The sequence below is a fragment of the Podarcis pityusensis genome (assembly GCF_964106645.2).
Source record: "Podarcis pityusensis genome assembly, chromosome: 12".
Lineage (NCBI taxonomy): Eukaryota > Metazoa > Chordata > Lepidosauria > Squamata > Lacertidae > Podarcis > Podarcis pityusensis.
Window position 1 is genome coordinate 54,432,372 of NC_138037.1, and position 20,157 is coordinate 54,452,528.

The following is a 20,157-nucleotide window of genomic DNA, read 5'->3' on the forward strand; positions in this document are numbered from 1 at the left end:
CAGCAGGCTTAGTGCTTGCTAAGCCATATGGATTGCTTTGGCCTTGTTTTTAAAAATGTAAATACCAGCTGATGCAGTTAACATTCTGAAAATTAGAGACTTGTGGTAAAACTTTATCAATATGTTTTCTAAGTAGGGCTGATTATTTGAAACAGTGGGTCACATGAATGGCTGTGTACATTGTTCAGTACAAAAGACTCTAGTTAGAGCAGACAATGGGATATGGTGTCTGCTTGGTTGGTGTGGGATTCTTCATCTTGCCTAGAGCTTGTAGATTAAAGAAGCTAAGGGGGGAATATATTGCCAAAGTCTGTTTAATTTTCAGTAGGAGCTGCTCTTGTGATTTTCTTACCCCATGTTCTGGAAGTAGCCCAGAATACAACTATAGCAGAGCAACGCCCATGGCATTCAGATAAGGTAGGAATTAAGCTAAAGGTAGCCATTACATATTAAGTGTGTAGATGCCATGAAGCAGAACTCTTGCAGAAGTGAGACTTGATAAATCACAAGGCTGCAAGGACAGTCATGGTTGTGCCAAATGAATATGGGGCAGTGACTTGGTCATTCCTGCTTACTAACCTCACATTCAAAGGCTTCGTGCCACATTCTCTGTGCCTCTGATTATAGATTTTTGTCTGCAGAGCAAGTACTAGTTGTGTAGCCACTTGCTTGGTTTTCATCAAGATGCATAATGATGACACTGGGAGGATATTTAATACACACAAGCAAATGAAAAAGTACAAGTGATGAGAAGCAACTGAGCTGCTTCTGGAGCTGATCAAAGGTTTATTTTGAATGACACAACACTGGAAAACATAGTTACATATGACTTATTGATACAGAATACATTTTTTAAACTTTCAAGGGATTGTTGAAGGTGTGCTGCATAAATACATATAGTGAAAATATATTGTGTTCATCTTTTCCTTAGATTAGCATCTTATTTAGTCATACAACCCATTCAATTTTTAAAGTAAGAAAATTAGCATTATAACACCCTTTATCATAATTATCTTATCCCTAGGTATAGCAGGTGGTAATATATAGGCGACTGAGCCATGCCTTCCCTGGTGTTTTAGCAGGTTTGAGTTTGATAACATTTTTGTCATTTTGGAATGATGATTTTGCATTACAAATGCAGATATTACTGTCTTAATATTTTGGCAATGGAGCAGCTAGTTTCCAGTTGGAACATATATTTTTTACTGTAATGCCAGACAATCGGAGCAAATGCCTGTATGAACAAATACTACATCAAGGAACTACAATGTTGGGTAAGATATGTGGAAATGCATGTAATCAGTGGTGGTCAACCTTTTGGGGAGCATGCCATAAATCAAGGCCAAAGTATGATAGTATTGCTTTAGGGCACATTATAGTACATAAGCAACTCATACCCATTGTGGCATTTCCTTCTAGTCTAACCTAGGCAGCAAGCAGGCGTGCGTAGCCTTACTGTCATAACCAGATGTGTGCATCCTCCAATTCCTGTCCAGCTTTACCTCAATTCCTTCCTGCTGTCAATGTCACTCTGGCACATATTCTTCTAGTTGGCCACCTATGATTCTTATGCTCTATATACACATACAATGCATCTTCATGTGTCTGTCTGTATGTATGCATGTTTGAAAATAACATTGAAAAACTTTGCAGGTTTTTTTTTAAAAAAACACACTCAAATTAAAATAGCTTGACCTCAGTACTACAGGATTACTTACTAATCAAGTCTTCTGCAGTGCAGCAACTCAATACAATACAATTAGTGCAGAGAAGTTAAGGTTCTGGTATTGAGGAGGCTAATCAAGATTTGCATGGGAAAGGATCAGGTTACAGGATCACCATAGCTCTGACAACGTACAAACAAACCTGTTGCCACGTAAAAGTGAACAAATAAGGACATTTTTTTCCACATACTGTTTCAGAATATGCTAGCTTTAACTTCTTGCAGTCATGCTCATTTGATATGTGTCACCAAGTTTTTGTCTGGCACCAGTCTGTAAACCATGACAGCTCGACTATAAAGGTGGGCTCCTGTGTATTGGAGAAATTCAGAATGCAAGGACCGAGCTTCCTACCACGTATATTATGCCTGAGCTGAGAACTACTTCAAACAACGGGTGAAATTTTCAGGGAAGAGTCCTTTATAAGTAGCTACATCCTTGTATTGAAGCCAATCAGATTCCTTAATCCCTGTTAACCATCCTGCTTCCTGTAAGGAGAGAGAGAAACATTTCCAGTTTTCAAATGCCTCTATTATAAAAGTCACATTTATATGTATTGCTTAAACACATCAAAAAGCTTTGCCTGGCAGAGAGAAGTCCAACATTTGAAAGGCAGACTTAAAAAGTCTAGTCACATTATTTCTGAGCCAAATAAGCAAATTATTTATGGTAGATCTCCAATCAGTTTAAGCGGCTATCATTCACTGTAAAGGCGCTTCCAGACAACCACTCTTTTCAGGTGGGGCTCAATCATATACCAGCAAATTCAGGAAGTTGAATTAAAGTTGATTTGGTGCTGTTGCAGAACAAAACAAGCCCCCCCCCCCCCCCGATTTTTGGTTATAGGGCAAATGATGGGAACATGCACTGATAAGTGTGGGATAACACTAGACACAACATCATAAAACATGCCCACAAACAAATTAAATAAATGTACACCAAGATGTACGCTCAATAAACAGGCAATCTGGAAGCAACCTAAGTGACCCCCTTTGATTTTATTTCTTAGAGCATTTCCATTTCCAAACAATGCACACTTCTATTTGGCCATATTATATTTTTTTAAATGATATTTTAAAATGCAGAGAATCAAAGTCCCTTTGCTGTTACCTGATCAGCTTCTGCCACAGATTGAATTACTAATACAATATCTCCCCGGAGCAAGTTCAGCTCATCACTATTGGCTGCCTCAAAATCATGCAGGGTTTCAACCTGTAGAGCAGAAAAAGGAGAGATATGGTGGAGGTTAGGGCATATTCTGAAAATATTTTCTTCTGAAAGCAAGTGGTAAAGTTTGTTAGATATTTCTAGTACTGCACCCCTGGATAAGACTAGGATTAGAGCCACCTTATACATGGGAAAATCAGTATCGTAGCCTCCTAATCACAAACTGCATGGAGGCTATGACACATGATTTGGCCTGCCACAAAACTACAGGACACAGGTTTTCACATGATTGGGAAACCTGATTGTGCAATGGCTAGGGCTAGCTGGTCCACATGCTCTTGGGAACATAACTACTTGGTGTGGGCCTGCTCACCTATTAGTAGAATGTGAAAGTCAAACTTCCACAAAGGGGTCTGGATATAACTGTATTTTTTAATGTCCTCTGCATATAAGGAAGGTTCAAATGGCCCCTGCATATCTTGGTCCACAATCGAGTCATCATGCAGTGTCAAAGGAAACTGGAATAAATAAGCGCTCAATTAAACCTTAAAGCGGAAGCCCGGTGGCATGCTGTCATCTGCTGATACAGGCTGTTCCTCAGAAGATGTGGACTGGGTGGTTTTGGGCTCACTTGCAGCCTCTGAAGTTTCACCAGCTGGGCCTTCAGCACTCTGAGCACCAACATCTTCCGCAGCATCTTTAGCTTCGTTCACTAGAACCTCGTGATCTTCTCCATCGGCTTCGTTGTTTGATGCGGGTTCTATTACTACTGAGGGGATGCTGCTGAGGTTTTCCTTAGAGGGGAAAGGTGCCAGGGAGAACAGTTTGAACAACATCATCTGCACTAAAAATTATTCCAGCTCTATAGGGTGGGGGCAAATGGTCTTTTTCTTTCTTTTACAAAACTGCTAGAATGATTAAAACAAAACACAATGATTCATTTGCAAATCCTGTGCTTTCAAGGAGATATAAAGCTTAGTATGCTAAAGATGGCAAAAACCAACGGCTCGTGCCAGTTTCAGAGGGCTTTGGTAGCTTGCTAAAGAACTGCACCTGGAAAACTCCAGCAAAATACGATAAAAGGTAACATGGCTTTCTCTTTTCCACTTAAGCAAAGCTTTCGCTTGGGCTGGATTGTGCCCATAATTGGCAATGTTTACTTTTGATGAGTAACTGAGGAAGGCCTTTGACATAGTCTAAAAGGCCAAAAAGTAAGAGAGGAGTGAGGTACCAGGGAAATGTGCTATATAGGACATGTGAACAGACAGTATTTGCTCATATTTTCATATTCTGCATTGAACTTTATTTAAAAAGGTGATATAAAAAAATATAGAAGCATGACAGCAACATTAAAGCTTTCTGGTTCATGACCCTAGAAAAATAGGCACCACCTCTTATTTCTGAATCTTAACAAACGTGCCCTTGTTGCCTAATATTTCTTCCACAATTATGAGAACTAAAAGCTTGTGCAATTAGACATCTAATGTTGCAAAAATCACCCCCTTTACAATTTGAGTTCAACGTATAACCCATATTGGGGGGGGAGAGCTTTAGCAGGCTTGCCAAAGGCTTATAGAATCAAAATACACAATTTAGAAATTAGACAAATTAAAAATAATATATTTATAAAAATCTGCATCGTCTCAAACTATTTACAAGAATGGTTACAAGAGTAGTTTTAGAACTGCTCTCAAACCAAATGTATAATTACAGTGCAAAGAATCATATTCCAGATTTAAATCTGTGTAATTGACATGCCGTCCCAGGAAACCCTGGGCATTATGGAGGAAGGGTGGTGAGGGATCTTGAAAAGAATTCTCTCCATCACAGTTACGATTGTCAGAATTATTTGAAGCAACCTGTGTCCATTGAAGTAGTATGAAATTGGTTAGAGTTTTGGAATGTAGGCAGGATGATGGAATTCCTAAAACCACACAAAAAGAAGCCGAGGAGAGAAGCACTTGTATGTTGGTGACTACCTGAGATTCGCCTGCTTTTCCTTCAGTGCCAGCTATGTCACTTTCCCCAACTCCCCCTTCAGCAGGAGCAGCAACTTCGCCAGCCTCAGTTCCAGGAGCAACAGCAACACCCTCAGCTCCATCAGGACCTTGTATTACAGAATCCATCTGTAACTACAACAGGAGCAAAGAAATCCAAAGATTATTCCTACAGATCTCCTGTAACATCTACACAATATGGTTTGTAAAGTTGCAGTAGGTCCCTGCAGCAAGCGACAGGATGTTAACCCAGACCTGACAATTCTTCTGGTTCGGACTGATGACAGCCCAAACACCCACTGGCCATAAAATCACATATGGATACAAAATACTTAAGACACCAACACAAAGCAACGTGATTAGATATAACCAAAGGGTGCAGCCAGCCAAAGTGAAACCCTCTTCTCAAGAGAAAGGAAAAGCATGTGATCAACTGCTCGAGTCTTAAAAGTGCTTCCCTTTGGCTGGATAGTGCTGTAAATGGACAACATCTATCCTTTATCCAGAAACAACCACCCATTCTTTCTGCTGTTCATACATACCTCACACTCTTTCTCAGCAAGTTCTGGTGCCTCCTTTGTCCCTTCCTCCACAGCAGCCTTCATAAAACCAGAGACATGTTTATAGCACCAATGTCAGAAATATTCGCATTGCGCACTGCATGAAAATGGAGTGGGGTGCATCCGAAGCATTTATAGTATTCGGCAATGGTACCGAGTGGTAGGATGTTGTGCAAGCATGTTTGGAAGATCAGGCGGTAAGTAGAGGAATGGAGGTTGGGGGCAGGTGATGAAGGAGAAGCATGGATTTCAGCCTTGTAATGATGAGAATGGTGATGCAAGGAAGATCCAAGCCACTGCTTTTTCACAATATTCTCAGAGTTGTTATCAATATATTAACATGCTGAGAACTGTTAGGGCTTCCCCCTGGACTCCAGTAGAAGGCAAAGCACCGTGATTCTAGAATGAAAACTCCCAAGGCCTTGATTATCCATCATAAAATGTGTCAAGAAATCTGAATTTCAGCCCTCCAAAATGCTAAAACCCTGTCTCTTAAGAACCAACCCTAGCCATTCAGAATCCAAAGTATTTTTCTAGCCCTGAGAAAAGCCCTTGGCTTCTTTGAAGATGACCATTAAATCCCGTAATCAATGGAGTGAGTCATTTGCTTATTTATTGAACTAGAGAGTGTCAGGTATATATTTTAACTTCCCCACTGAAATAATGGGGCTTAAAATAGACTGTATTTTGGTTGAACTGTGGATTTTAGAAGAACTCTTAAAATAGCTGGTCAGCAAACATTTACAGTGCTCTTGAAGTACAGCTGTACAAGAGCCTGTAAAAGTGAATGGCAAATATATTGCATGGCTTATGAATTGTAGCACCTATCAAAATCTAAACCTGGATCGTGTTATTCCAAATCTCTAACTACACCTTGGAAATGAGGCTTTGTAGACTTCAGTTAAAGCTAACAAGCTAATTTTCTCATAAAGGATTTCATATTCTATCCAGAATATTCTATCCAGTCTTTATAATTTCAAAAAACAAATTTTTTTCTAGCATTGCTTGTAGTTGCTTCACAAACTCCAAACATGTCCAGATGCCAGGACAAATCAGTGGCTGAAAGCTGCATTCGTTGCTATGGAAACCTCTCACAGCATTATCCTGTTAAAATTTTAGTGTTATATAACCCCCTTTTTCATACAATTAATTCTTTTGGAGCTGCTGCAGCTGAGGCTGGACTATCCTTATTTGCTTTCCAAGTGTGACTTAGTTGCACAAATGTATCTGTGAAAAGCTTTATTGTACAAGTGGCAATATCGCATGTATTTATGAGCACATATATTTGAATAATGGTCTACAGTAAGCAGGTCAAGGAAGCCCTTATTTCCTATGAATAACAGAAAAGCATCTTTCTAAGACTGGAATTAGGTGTCATAGCAGCAACTGAGAGAAATGGATATAACCCCATTCCGGCACCTCTCAGATGGGTACCATTTCCATTCTAAGAGAACAAGGGAGGTGTTCACAGTGAGTTCCAGCTCCTCTTTTTTCTAGAAAAATTGCACTGGTTCCTGGAAAGCTGCTGGTGGTCAGTGCAGACAATACTGGGGTAGATGGACCACTAGTCTGGCTTGGAACAAAGGCAACTTCCCATTAACCCACACGTGGCTGCCACAGAAAGCACCAACCCCGGAACTCATCTTCCTCTTCGAAATTAACCCATACAAAATAGGATGCATCGCCATGCAGGGAGCTTCCCCATCCAAGTCCTACTGCGTTTGGCGCTGCTTGTGCAGGGTGGGAAATTAAGCAGTACAGCAACACCATCGGCCGTACTAATATTACTGGAGGAGAAAGGAGAGGGCACAGGGCTGCTGCTTTTGAAGGACACCATGTGGTCTCTACATACCAAATTTTATCAAAGCCTGAACTATCCCCACAAAGAGACCTTTCAGGTTCTCTATTTAAAACTTCTGGAGACACACGAATAGCCTTAAGACTTAGCAACAAGTACAACTGCTGTATTTCAACAGTGTACTCATTTTCTAACCTACTAAAACTACTCCCTGATATTAACAGCTATACCAAATGAGCACTTTAAAGCTGGCAGGTTTAGGCTGGATTTTTGTTTTCCAGAGAGAGAAAGCGCTAGTTTTCTGGAAACACAAAGAGCGCCATAGGGGCAATGGGATATAATGAAACACCCCAGATGGACACTGTGGAGTTCTGGTCCAGAGGTGCCCTAAAAAGCTTCCACTGACCCAGAGGTTTAGACTGTTCACATTTTAGGGGGGCGCGCACACGAAAACTTACATTTAGAGGGTATCAAAGTTTGTGGGGTTGAAATAATCACATATTCTTCCTCTGCCCGCCCATGTCTCTATTTCTTCCCTTTCTCTGCTGTTTCTCTGGGTCTATCTTAGATTTTGTCTACCTTGGAGTAAGCACTGAGTATCTCTGTTTTCTGAAAAGTGCAATGCACAAAAAAAGGTAAGGGTAAAGGGACCCCTGACCGTTAAGTCCAGTCGCAAACGACTCTGGGGTTGTGGTGCTCATCTCGTTCTATAGGCTGAGGGAGCTGACGTTTGTCCACAGACAGTTTTTCTGGGTCATGTGGCCAGCATGAGTAATCCGCTTCTGGCGACACCAGAGCAGCGCACGGAAACACCGTTTACCTTCCCGCCAGAGCAGTAACTATTTATCTACTTGCACCTTGACGTGCTTTCGAACTGCTAGGTTGGCAGGAGCAGGGACCGAGCAACGGGAGCTCACCCCGTAACGGGGATTCGAACTGCCAACATTCAAATTGGCAAGCCCTAGGCTCAGTGGTTTAGACCACAGCACCACCTGCATCCCATGCACATAGATTGTGCTAAATGAATATATATCACTTATATTTCAGTCACTGTGTGATCCACAGGTGAACACAGAAGCTGTCAAAACCGCAAAACTTTATCAGCTGATTATGCATTTTCTTTCTGTTCTATGTGTGGGAGTGTGCCATCTCTGATGATGCAATGATTACATCATGAACCTTTATGCGTGCACCAGCCCTGTGTGTGAGCAGCACCCATACGAAAGTTGTGTCTTGAGAGAATGCCAAGAAAAAACAATCGCATGGGGCTTTCTAGCATAAATTCATCCTCACAGCAGTGGTTTCCTCTTGCAGCAAGGTCAAGTGGAGGCATTGCAGCCCCCATATGAAATGTCCCCAAATGTCCATGCTGCAGTGCTCAGATGGTTGATGCAACACCTGAAATCTCATGACATGCAATGGTTCAAATCATATGTATGGTCTCCATATTAGCCACTGCCTAAGATGTACAGATGGGGATGCAGACAAGCATCTGGATCTGCACAGTGACACATACCCGACCAAAGGCATCCAACGCCATCAATCCTGACTCCTGAGGGGCCCGTTCCTGCCTCTCTCCACCTGGCCCAGGGCAGGGCCTGATGGGCTTCATCAGCAAGGACTAGGGTATTTTGGGGGAAGGTTTGTTGGGAGTTTTTGCTGTTATTGATATTAAGTTTTTGTATCTTTATTTTTACGTGGAAATTGTTCAGTTTGGTTATGTAGTCTTTGTTGTGTTTTATTTATTCTTATGAATACTTTGCTATGTTTGTAACTAAGTCAATCTTTCCATATTGTAAGCCGCCTTGAGCATTGTTTTAAATGCAAAATGCAAACAATATATACAACACCTATCTATTGTATGAAAGTGCATCCTTTCTCTGGGACCCCTAGCCACATACAACCCTCTCAGATTCAAGTCACCCATTTTACAAGTCATTTGTCCAAGAGGTGATCCACTGAGAGCCCAAACTGAGGATGGAATTTGAACTCTGGTCTCCCCGAGTCCAGGGCCCCGGTGGAAACTGCCCCTTCTGTTGAACCTGGACTCTTGCATTACCCAGCTCTGAAGCCCAAGAAAGGTGAAAATGGAGAAGGCGGGATGAAATGTGATGCGTACGCACATGGCAAGGCTCTTTGGGCGAGTGTGAGGGCACCTGAAGCACCAGTCACTCACCACAGCGTCAGCCGCTGGCTCAGCAGCCTCTGCAGGCTGGGCTTCTGCCTCGGGAGCAGCGTCAGCCACCTCTGGGGCACCTGGGGCTTCCTCTGCTTGGGGCTCTAAAGGTGGAGCTTCTTCCGTCTCAGCCTTCAGTTATTGAATTCAGGATGTGATCGGGAGTTTTGTTTTTTGAAAGGCAGATAACAAATGGCGCGCATTAAAGAATGCCGGGCATTGTGGGAGCAGGATCAGTACAGTCATACCTCGGATTACAGACACTTTGGGTTGCACGTTTTCGGGTTGCACACTGCGCCGAATCCGGAAGGACTGGAACGGGTTATTTCCGGGTTTCGGCGCTTGGCACATGCGCAGAAGCACCAAATCATGACTCATGCGTGCGCAGACGTGGCGCTGCGGGTTGTGAACGTGCCTCCCGCATGGATCATGTTCGCAACCCAAGCGTCCACTGTACAGTACTAGAAATCCTCGTTACGGTATGATGTCCCCAAAAGTCTGAGAAAGAACGGGAAGGAATAGCTTGCGCTTCATTTCCCCATGAAGAAGAAGAGGAGTTTGGATTTGATATCCCACTTTATCACTACCCGAAGGAGTCTCAAAGCGGCTAACACTCTCCTTTCCCTTCCTCTCCCACAACAAACACTCTGTGAGGTGAGTGGGGCTGAGAGACTTCAGAGAAGTGTGACTAGCCCAAGGTCACCCAGCATGTGGAGGAGCGGAGACGCGAATCTGGTTCACCAGATTACAAGTCTACCGTTCTTAACCACTACACCACACTGGCTCTCTTCCAAAGGCAGGAGGAGAAGCACACTAACTGTTCACCTGTTCTCTCCCCACATTGACTGAGCAGAGAGACAAGCTTTAAAAGAGGATTTGACAAGTTCGTGGAGGGAAAGGCTACTAACCCTGCTGGCTCATAATTTGTTGTTGCACATTTTAAGTATATTGGTTTGGGCACATAGAGCCCAGCACACCATGTGCTTCTTCCGAAAGCAGGACCTGCCAAGACTCTTTCCACAAGCCATGCAACCAAGTCTGCTTGGTTAGCCCATGTTCTTCATGTTCCATACTCCATACAACCAGAGAATGCAAGTCAATGGAGCAGAAGGCCTCACAAATAACAGAGGAGAACAGAAAGGACTGAAACGCCCATTTTAACAAACAGCACAAAAACAGCAACTTACCAAGTTGTCCATCACATTCTGGCTTGCTTGCATTGAGAATAGGGAAGTATCCTAAGGATATAGGGTTAGGAAAAGGGTACACAGAAAAATTAAGGATAAGCTTGTAAATTGTCCCAGAATCCAATTATGTATGACAAAATGATCATCTTACATTAATTTGTTGGTTTATACCTGCTTAATATGCCACTCTTCTATCCAAAGGTCCCCAAAGCAGCACACAGTTTTGCCTATTTGTTTTTTTTAATTTTTTCCACTCCATAGCCCTCAGACTGAATTTTAGAAGTCCACGATTCCTCCCCCCCCCCCATGTTGCATGTTGTAAGATGGCCATTGTTCAAGACGGAAGTCAAAACAGCTTTGGGATCAAGTGTCCTTTCTAAGATTGAATTGGGACTGTAATATGCAAAACCTTTGCTTCATCAGTCTATATAAAATCAAGTGGGTTTTTACGATCAAATGTATCATTCTTGAACTTGCAAATTATTAGACTCCATTAAAAATTGTTTCTATCCAGAACATTTACATTATTAACCTGATGGGTTTCATTCAATTCCTTTTGTATGTTGGATATGAATATGGATGCCCTATAAAATAGATTATATTTTCTTTATTAGCGTAGCAACCCTTGAGCACTTTATTCATTTGCAAGTTGCTTTTTCATTTTGCAGGGTGTTTGTGAAACTATTTCCCTGTCAAAAATCCACCATTATAGGATCCCACGTGACATTTGCTATTGATTTCCATAAAGCCATGTATCGTCCTTGGCTGGATTTAATCAAGTTTTGTTTGTTATCAACTTCAATTAATACTGAGACAATTCTAAATGCTGCTGAAGATTTTATATTACTTCTGGGTATCAGGGTTTTCTTCAATAGCTACTTCCTTATATGAATGCAAGGAGTATATTTCACTTCCGTTATTGCACTCATCTTTGATGCATATCTGTAAGTTCAGTCACCAATAGCTTCATTCACAGACAAGTTCTGATATGAAAACACACAACGACATCATAGCAAGAAGAAAGCTAGCCTGGCCTTATGTTTCACCTGTTGCAAGCCTCTTTGAAGATGGTGTGATCGAAAGGTAGGCTATAAAACTTTACTAGCTGGTAAAAAATGAGACTCTGTAATTTAGACGATTTGATACGAGATGGCAAACTTCAAACCGCTTTTCTTTTGTGAGCAGTTTTATGACCACAGCCATGCTAATTAACATTCATACAGCAAAGAAGGTGTGGGAAAACTGATGAAAATGTTAAATACCTGCCTTTTGAATGTGATTTAATCAAGTAATTACTAGATTTCTAGATTGCTGTTCAGAAAAATGGATTCCAGGGCATTGTATTAGAGGCTTAAATAAAAATTATTCATGCTGAATGCAGTACAGTAAAACAACAAGCTCCATACAAACAGCACAGAACCAACAAAGCTCTGAAGCTATAAAACAGGCCACATGCCAGGCGGAAGCAAGTTGGAAAGGAAGCTCCTAGCCAAACACATTTTCAAACAAATACCCAAGCCAACTGCCAGACAGCAGGTCAATAATAACTCAGATGGTATCAGTGAAGTTAACTCTTTATTCAGGAATGAAAACAGCTCAGGAGGGCCAGGCCTAGTGAGCACAGCAGCTCTTCCTAGTAGATATTCCCTAATGAGGCAGTTGTGGGGACCAAAGGTCTTCCCACATTTCCCCATGTCTCCTCCTCTACCAGGTCCTTCCCAAGCAATCTGAGACATCATCACCTTGTCTGTCTCTGCTCCACCCTCTTCCTATTTCTCCTGGCCCTGGAAGACCAATGGGAAAGGGAGCTGGTCACAGCAGGAGGGGAAGACGCCCTGGCTTCTTCAGCAGCCTGTCTCAACTCTGCCTCTTGCCGCCCCTCCTCTCCAGTCTCTGCTTCTGCACTGCTCTCTGCCACAGCCTCTTCCTGCTCACTCAACCCTGTTGCCTCTTCAGCTTCTGACACCTCCTCCTCCCAGTCTGCTCTCTCTTCTCCCTCTGACTCCTCCTCGTCGTCCCACCACCAATCCCTGGCTCTGAGCCTTCTTCCCTCGGGGGCTCCCCAACTGATGCCTCCCACCATCCCTTAGCATTCAGCCAGTCCATGACCAACCTATTCACAATCTACATTTGCATTAGCTTTATGCCATTGAGCATGATATTGCTAACCTGAAAAGTGCATTATACATCTTTCATCCCATTGCTCCCAAATTCCAGTCCTCTTTCTGGTCTCAAGAGGACATGCTCTCTTTTAAACAATGTGACGTCTTACCTGTGTGAACCCATTAAAGGCGCTGCTGGATGCCTGAGCAGAATTGGAAATCAGAACAAAATGGTTGTTAGTCTGGCATTCAGATAAAAAAAGGAGTAAATAATGTTTTTACAAACTCTTGCTTGCACATTACAAAAAGCACAATTAAAAAAAATCAAAAATATAAAAAGTGAAGGGAAAGAGTGACACTTCTGACAAGCAGTATGAAGCTATGTTAAATGGCTAAAAAAATAAGAAAAAGAAAAGAATAGTGATTCACATTAAAGAGTCTGAAAAGACTGGAGGTTCATGTATCATATTAGAAAACACAAAATTCAAAAATAACGAGACATGGTAAAATCAGATGGTGCGTTCAACAGCCAACCTCTTTCTGGTCAGCCAGTAGAACTATGTGGTTGAACTCTGCCAAATTTGGCATGTTCGTATGACCATTAAGTTAGCAAAAGAGGGCAAGGGGGGGAGAACATAAAAGAAGGACTGTCCATAAAACACAAGGTTATATATATGTATATATGACCTAAGGAACTCTCATTTCTAGACTATGCTACACACTGGGGTAGGTACCTCTTCTTTATCAGCCTCTATTTCCTGGTACAACAATCCATATCTCCGGTTAGCAATTTCATCTTCAGATAAATCTGAGCTGTTGGTCTCATTGTCTTTGGGACTAGTTGAGCTCTCGGTGCTAGCATTTCTGGAATTTCCCATTTGGAACAGGACCATAGGCCTACCTATCTCCTTGCTTGTTCCACAGCTGCTAACATTTGCCTGTTCCCCAGATGTTCCTTGCTTTAAAGGTGCCTCCTGATTCTGATGACTTGGTGTCACACCCACAGCTCCCCAGGAGTTATCTATACCTCCCAAATCTTGCGTAGACCATTTATCATTAAAACTTGGCCAGGAAATCTCCACGTTTCCATCCACGGTGTCTTGTTTGGGAGGAAAGGGCCAGTCATCAAACCCATTTGTCTCGCTAGAAAACCCCCAGGAATCAGTATTAACTGTTGGATCCCAATTGGCTTGCCAGGGATCAGTTTCCAACGCTTCAGGGCAACTAACATTACTATTAAGTTCTTCGGCCACACAAAATGCTTCCCTGTCTACAAATTTATCTTCCACATCACCTAGCCAAGAATTATCAAGGTTTGCACCAGCTGCGTCAGCAGAACCAGGCTGCAGAACCATCTCCTTCTCAAAGGGCATCAAGGTAGCTTGACATTCGCCAGTCATATTACTCTTTTGAGGGCGGCTGCTGCTGCTGCTATGGTCTTCAATCTCTTTATTGGGCTCTTCAGCACCACATAACTCATCACCACACACAGGATTTTCAACCTCTGCGGTAGATTTGTCTCTGACATCTAGGTCAGCCAATCCCGTAATACCTGCCATTTCTCTTTCCTGTGTGCATTTGGTGGCTGTATTCCCAGAAAGTGGTAGGCCACCCACACACACTCTTCCTTGATCCCGATTCCAGGGACCGAAACCATTTTCAGGTTCAGACCCACTATATTCTACAGATTTACCATCACTCACCTCACACCCCAACCCTAAGTTCACTACATCCTCAGCATCTCTTTCTCTTGTCCCTGAAAGCAGAGCATCCCCATTAAATTCTAGGCCAAATTCCTGAAGGTAACTGCCAGCAGTTGTCTCTTCTTGCCCAGTATTATGCTCTGAATCCCCGATAGACTCTATCTCAGTGCTTTTTAGTGTTTCATGGTCTCCTAAGGCCTCAAGATGTCCTATTTCAGTGTAGCCTTTATCTCTCTCTTCAAACTCCTCTGTGTAGTCTAGTTTCTTGAGGCTAACATCTCCGGTTTCTACCTTTTCACATGGCTCCACATTTGCCCACAAAGACTCTTCTGTTTCCTGCTTCTCTTCTTCTGACTTTGCCACATTAAACGGGTCTCCATCCAAAAAGCTATCAGTTCCCACTGTAGGCCTCTCAGCCAAAGTTTCGCTCACTAAAGGCTTGTTAGTCTCCACCAGATCTGTGCCACTGTCTGCAACGTGACTAGTGTCCAAGTACGGTTCCGGGAAAGTGGTTTGGTTTTCATCTACGGAAGCTGTCCAAGACGCACCATCCTCTTGCTCGCCTACAGCAGGCCAAGTAGTAGTAGCCAGTGCAACAGATGATGCTGTTGAGGTTTGCTCTGCCTCAGGGAAAGGCAAAGGAAGACCTGCAGCTCTTTCCTGGCTCTCACTGGCTGTACTACCATCTAGGCCCAAGTTGAGCGAGCCTAGATCAGTTTGGGGTTTGTTAACATCTTCTGTTGACCCACTGTTTGGGTTTTCCTCCATGACCAGGTTACACAAGGAAAGACTTTTTGAAGAATCAGGCTTTAGGCAGACAGAAAAGCAAAGAAAAAAACAAGATGAAAAAGATAAAGGTGGTCTTGATGAGAAAACACAAAATTCAGTATTTTACTACGGCAACTTTAGCTTAGAAATGAAATGCGACTGCTAAATTAAGGAATTTAAGCACAGTTTGCAATGTTTGTGGGAGAAACATATATTTGGAGACAGTAGCTATCTATCTAAAGAGAAGCTTTGGCAGGTGAAAGGGAGAAGTTTTGCTTACCGGCTGCACCAGTTCATTGCTTGTCTGTACAGAAGAAAACCAAATCAATAAAACTAGGATTGAGTGGCTGTCTTTCTGATTCTGTGTTATGCCACACTCCCCACAGCAGCCGTTTTGTGTTATGCCATGCCCACTGCATGGTAGCCATTTTATGAGTGACACCCCCAGCACGCTCTCAAAATTCAAAATGTGCCCACTAATCCAAAAAGGTTGCCAGCCCCTGCCATATGGTATAGCAATGATAGGAACTGCTGCCACGCACCCAGTGCTCCTATTTGTAGGTGATCAGGGTCCTCAACAATCTTGGGGGTTCCCTTTTGGGGTGTCCTAGTTTTTTACTTTTTGAAATATGGCAACCCTAATATAGCATAGCACACCTGGTTTGAGTCAAGCCCCATTCCATCTCAAATCTCAGTGGGTAACCCAAACCAATTTTTATCTCTCAGTCTCCCAGGACTTTTTCTGAGGATAAAATGAAATCGTTCTAAGGATTTTCTCACGAGAAGCTTCAAGAGAGAAATTTCACTTCCCACGATCTACACCACATTTCATGCCACGTTCCATGCCAGTAATTACCATCCTAACCATATAAAGAGACCAGTTTTATACAGCCAAATCCATGCACTAAAACTAAATTTGAATGGGTCCACATGGTTGTGATTTGTAACACTAGACAAACTAAGACAAATTTTCCTTGGGTTCTTGGTAAAGAAGGTTCATTCAGAATTGTTCAAAGCCAAGACTTAATAAGTCCAAGAAAATAATCAGACTGAGTTTCAGATTCTACAGCACTAATATGGCTGAAGTAAGTGCTGCATTTACTGCAACTGAAGAGAAAGTCTGGGGTGGGGGGGAGAAGACACACAAAATGGTGGGGAGCCTCAGTTCCCACCCACCACTCAGTTTTTTGGGGGTTTCCCCCCTATTTGTTTCTGAAAAATTGGGGAGAGGGGGAAATGGGAGGGGGGATGAGAAAAAAGGGGGGATTTTCTCTTGGTCCCCCCCCCCCCGGGCCTTCACATCTCTGGAAAGATCATTAATGTGCAGGTGGAAGTTATTAACCTTTCCAAACCAATTCTGGAGAAATTGTTTCTTTTTTTAAGCAGGGATGCTTTCCTTTCCCTAGTAAATAATACTACACGTTTGCTACCATAGGCCAATCACAGATATCTCATCCCACTATGTGAAGACAATTTCAAAGCTTCTGGGTATATAGAAATGCAGGCACAGAAAACCTCTCAGGAAGATCCAACATCACATCCGCAGGTCTATTAGAACCCTTCCTTCCTTCCTCCCCTCCTCCTGCCCTTCAGTCTCCTCCAAAGGGCCCCCCCAAGTCCTCTGGAGCAGATTTGGGGTGCAAACAAGTGGATGGAGGAGGCAGCAGGGGGGAGGGGGAAAGGCAAGTCCTATTTGTGCAAGCAAAAGTCCATTGTTCAAGCAGGACACCAGAGCAGGATGTCACCCTTGGTCTTTCCTCCTCAAATCTAGCAACATTCTTTATTTCACATAAGTGCATTTTTGCCCAGTCATCCTGTTACTAATTTATTTCCCCTTCTCTGTCTCCCTCTGCTGTCAAAATTTAGACTACATACTCCTCAGGGCTGAAACCCATCCTTTCTTCTCGTGTCGATACATAAAGCACCTTGCATACTAATGGCACCGTAGAAATAAACAACAATAAAAAGGCAACATGCAAAGATAAAGAAACCAACTTACCGTCCATAAATCCCAGGGAAGCGTCTGAGAACAGGGGAAAGAAGGACAGTGTTGAAAACCTCATTTGTACACCCTGTTATGTGCTGCAAAGCATAATTAGACAGTAGCATGGTTATTCATGTGGTCCATAGAGTTCAGCATAGCATTCTCTTCTGGGAGGGGGCAGTGTGTTTATAAGGCATTTCACAAAATTCTGTTTGTTTGGTTCACTGAGTTCACAGCACCAGGAAAAAGAGATTCAGACTCTACTTTTTTAAGGCATAATTCTGCGGGAAGTGAACCTGCTCAAGCCCTACGGGAATATTCACGGCTCAAGAGGGCAACTGCAGAACTTAGTGCCAGTTCATAACATTACATTTTAAGGTATACGCCAAGATGTTTCAAGCTTTGATCAAAAATGTAATACAATTAGCACCCATTACCACATGCTGGATCACACAGACACACCCCAGGAGCTATGATCAACAGCAAGGCAGCTGTACAATAATGCTGTATTGTGTTTTTAATATTCAGTTGGGAGCCGCCCAGAGTGGCTGGGGAAACCCAGCCAGATGGGCGGGGTATAAATAATTTATTATTATTATTATTATTATTATTATTATTATTATTATTTGTGCAAGGTGTGAAATGATCCTCAATCCTTAGTATACGGGGCTTCCCAAAGATCAAAAACAGGATTTCAACAGGCAACACCATATTGCCACAGCAAATTATTTAGGCCTGATTGATTGATTGATTGATTGATTGATTGTTTCCAAATTTGCAGGACTGCATAGGTATGTTGAGATGCACAAGGAAAGCACAAGCAAATCCTGTAACTGATTGGCAGAATTGCCAACTACTAGAGGTGCCACGCAAGACCCGTTCTCCATTTGTAAGACCTCAATTGTTTAGTGTGGCAGCTCCTACACTTTGCCTACTGAGATCAAGCAGGTACCATCACTGTATTCTTTTTGGTGCCTGCTAAAAACATTCCTGTTTAGACAAGCCTGCTTCAAAATTTGGGGCAATTTTAATCTGTTTTTAGTAGTATTTCAACTTTTGTATTCTTAAAGTAGGGTTGTCAATCCCCCCCCCAAAAAAATTTCACTGTTTTTATCTTTTTGTAAACTGCTTTGAGGGGCTCTTTTTTTACAATCAAGAGGTGTATAAAACCTTATGAAATAAACAAATAAATTGTGACATAGTCTATTCCATTTTCTTTATGTACTAAAAACCTGCCTGCCTACACAACTGTACTATCAGACAGAAGCTTCTCTTTGCAGTTTGTTGCAAAGCATCCCGAGTTGATTTTCAGTTTCTTAAAATAGTCCTTCACTGACTCACAAGCAAAACGGCAACTTGGATCACGTCAAACAATTTTCTGATGTGCAAAAAAGGGCAATACAGTACAACAAATTTTGACTTGTTCAGGCTTCTCAAGTTCAAGGCCTTGATTTCTTCTCCTCTGCTCATGCATCTTATGTAAATAGCTCCTCTATATGGCCTGAGCCCAGGATCTCTTAAGGACAGTCTTCTCCTGTCTCAGCCTGTCTGTTCCTTAAGATCTTCAGGGCAGGTTCTTCTCAATGGAAGGGGAGGAGCCGGTGATTGTCATGGAGGAGAGGGGGGGGGTCTTCTTTGTGACTTTGTCTAAACTACAGATAACAGATTTGTTCTTCAGGAATTTCGATAACTGTCTTCCAAAGCCATCTCAATGTGCAGAGTTTTAAATATTAAAATATCATCCGTCATGTCCATCCTCTGCACTTCATAAGGATGAAAATGTGTTTGAAAAATATGAAACACTCAGCTGTCAAATGCACTTTAATCAATATCTGTCTGTCAACTCCTGTGAATGTCTAACTGCTTGAGGAGGAGTTCTAATGCTCTAATAACAGACAAGATTATTAGGGGAACTGGAATATCAGCACTGGAGTTTACTTCAAACTCTAAAGACTAAAGACATATACTGGAAAACAGGAGAATTTTTTTTGTCAGGAGGAGGGAGCAGGGGCAAAATAGCAAGCAGGATATAGAGAAAAAAAGGAGAGAGAATTCTGTCTCAGGAATATGAAGTTCTGGTATTGTAAAGCTGTTTAAATACAGAAGAGTATTAAATACAGAAGAGTTTTGTAGAAAATCAGATGGATCATTTTTACTAGGAATAATATAGACCCATCCACATGGACAGAGAAAAATACAGTAGTAACACTCATTTCAATTATGCTCTATAAGACTCACTTTTTCCCTCCTAAAAAGTAAGGGGAAATGTGTGTGCGTCTTATGGAGCGAATGCACGCTGCGCAGCTATCCCAGAAGCCAGAACAGCAAGAGGGATTGCTGCTTTCACTGCGCAGCGATCCCTCTTGCTGTTCTGGCTTCTGGGATTCAGAATTTTTTTTTTTCTTGTTTTCCTCCTCCAAAAACTAGGTGCGTCTTATGGTCTGGTGCATCTTATAGAGCGAAAAACACGGTGTTCTTCATTGTGAGATCTGCAAAGTAGCTATGGCAAATTGACATTGTCATGAAGTACAGTCAGCAAGATCTGCGAACATGCGGTTTGCACATTCCTTTAGAGATCATTCTAAGACGCAGTTTATATGCTATCCAGAGGAGCACAATTGCTCCCTCATCATTGTTGCTCCCATGCCACACCCGGTCTCTGCCAATAAGTTTGGGCCAGATTGCGTGGTCGCATATTTCCCGAATTCCACATTTTCTTGGTGCCTTCATAGAACTGTGGTGCATCCACAACCCTGATTATGGGGTGGATGGATTCATAACTGTACATATTTTAAAAATTATTTCATACGAAAAACCTACCTGAGACATTGGTGAATGGGTTACCACAGTAGCTGCTGCATCAGGTTTAAATGGATCGAAGTCTAGGTCTAACAAAGACTCTTCTTTTTTAGCTTCAGGAACTTCATTCTGTTAGGGCGGGGGGAAACACTGAACAACCACATCTTTACAATTTTTTAAAATTTTAAACACATT

At 42.3% G+C, this 20,157-nt stretch overlaps 2 protein-coding genes across 5 annotated transcripts in view; both read right to left on the reverse strand.

Annotated features, from left to right (window-relative positions):
• Positions 1-747: 747 nt before the first annotated feature.
• The window catches only part of LOC308459945 (amphiphysin-like), a 94,687-nt gene continuing 75,277 nt past the window's right edge, over positions 748-20,157 (reverse strand). For 2 of the 4 annotated variants that reach the window (XM_080975860.1, XM_080975862.1), the window contains 11 exons: positions 19,984-20,091; positions 17,179-17,202; positions 15,460-15,483; positions 12,879-12,911; positions 10,607-10,657; positions 9,420-9,551; positions 5,428-5,484; positions 4,850-5,020; positions 3,434-3,682; positions 2,832-2,933; positions 748-2,209 (listed from right to left, as the gene is read on the reverse strand). In XM_080975860.1, coding sequence (XP_080831986.1) covers positions 2,102-2,209; positions 2,832-2,933; positions 3,434-3,682; positions 4,850-5,020; positions 5,428-5,484; positions 9,420-9,551; positions 10,607-10,657; positions 12,879-12,911; positions 15,460-15,483; positions 17,179-17,202; positions 19,984-20,091 — 1,059 coding nt within the window. In that variant the 3' untranslated portion in view covers positions 748-2,101. The remainder of the gene's footprint in view (positions 2,210-2,831; positions 2,934-3,433; positions 3,683-4,849; positions 5,021-5,427; positions 5,485-9,419; positions 9,552-10,606; positions 10,658-12,878; positions 12,912-15,459; positions 15,484-17,178; positions 17,203-19,983; positions 20,092-20,157) is intronic. The other 2 variants (XM_080975861.1, XM_080975863.1) reach the window with 2 other exon arrangements.
• LOC308459961 (uncharacterized protein) lies at positions 12,927-15,453 on the reverse strand. The gene has a single exon (XM_080975910.1). It carries the CDS (start codon positions 15,177-15,179, stop codon positions 13,413-13,415), a length of 1,767 nt encoding a protein of 588 aa, XP_080832036.1. The 5' UTR covers positions 15,180-15,453; the 3' UTR covers positions 12,927-13,412.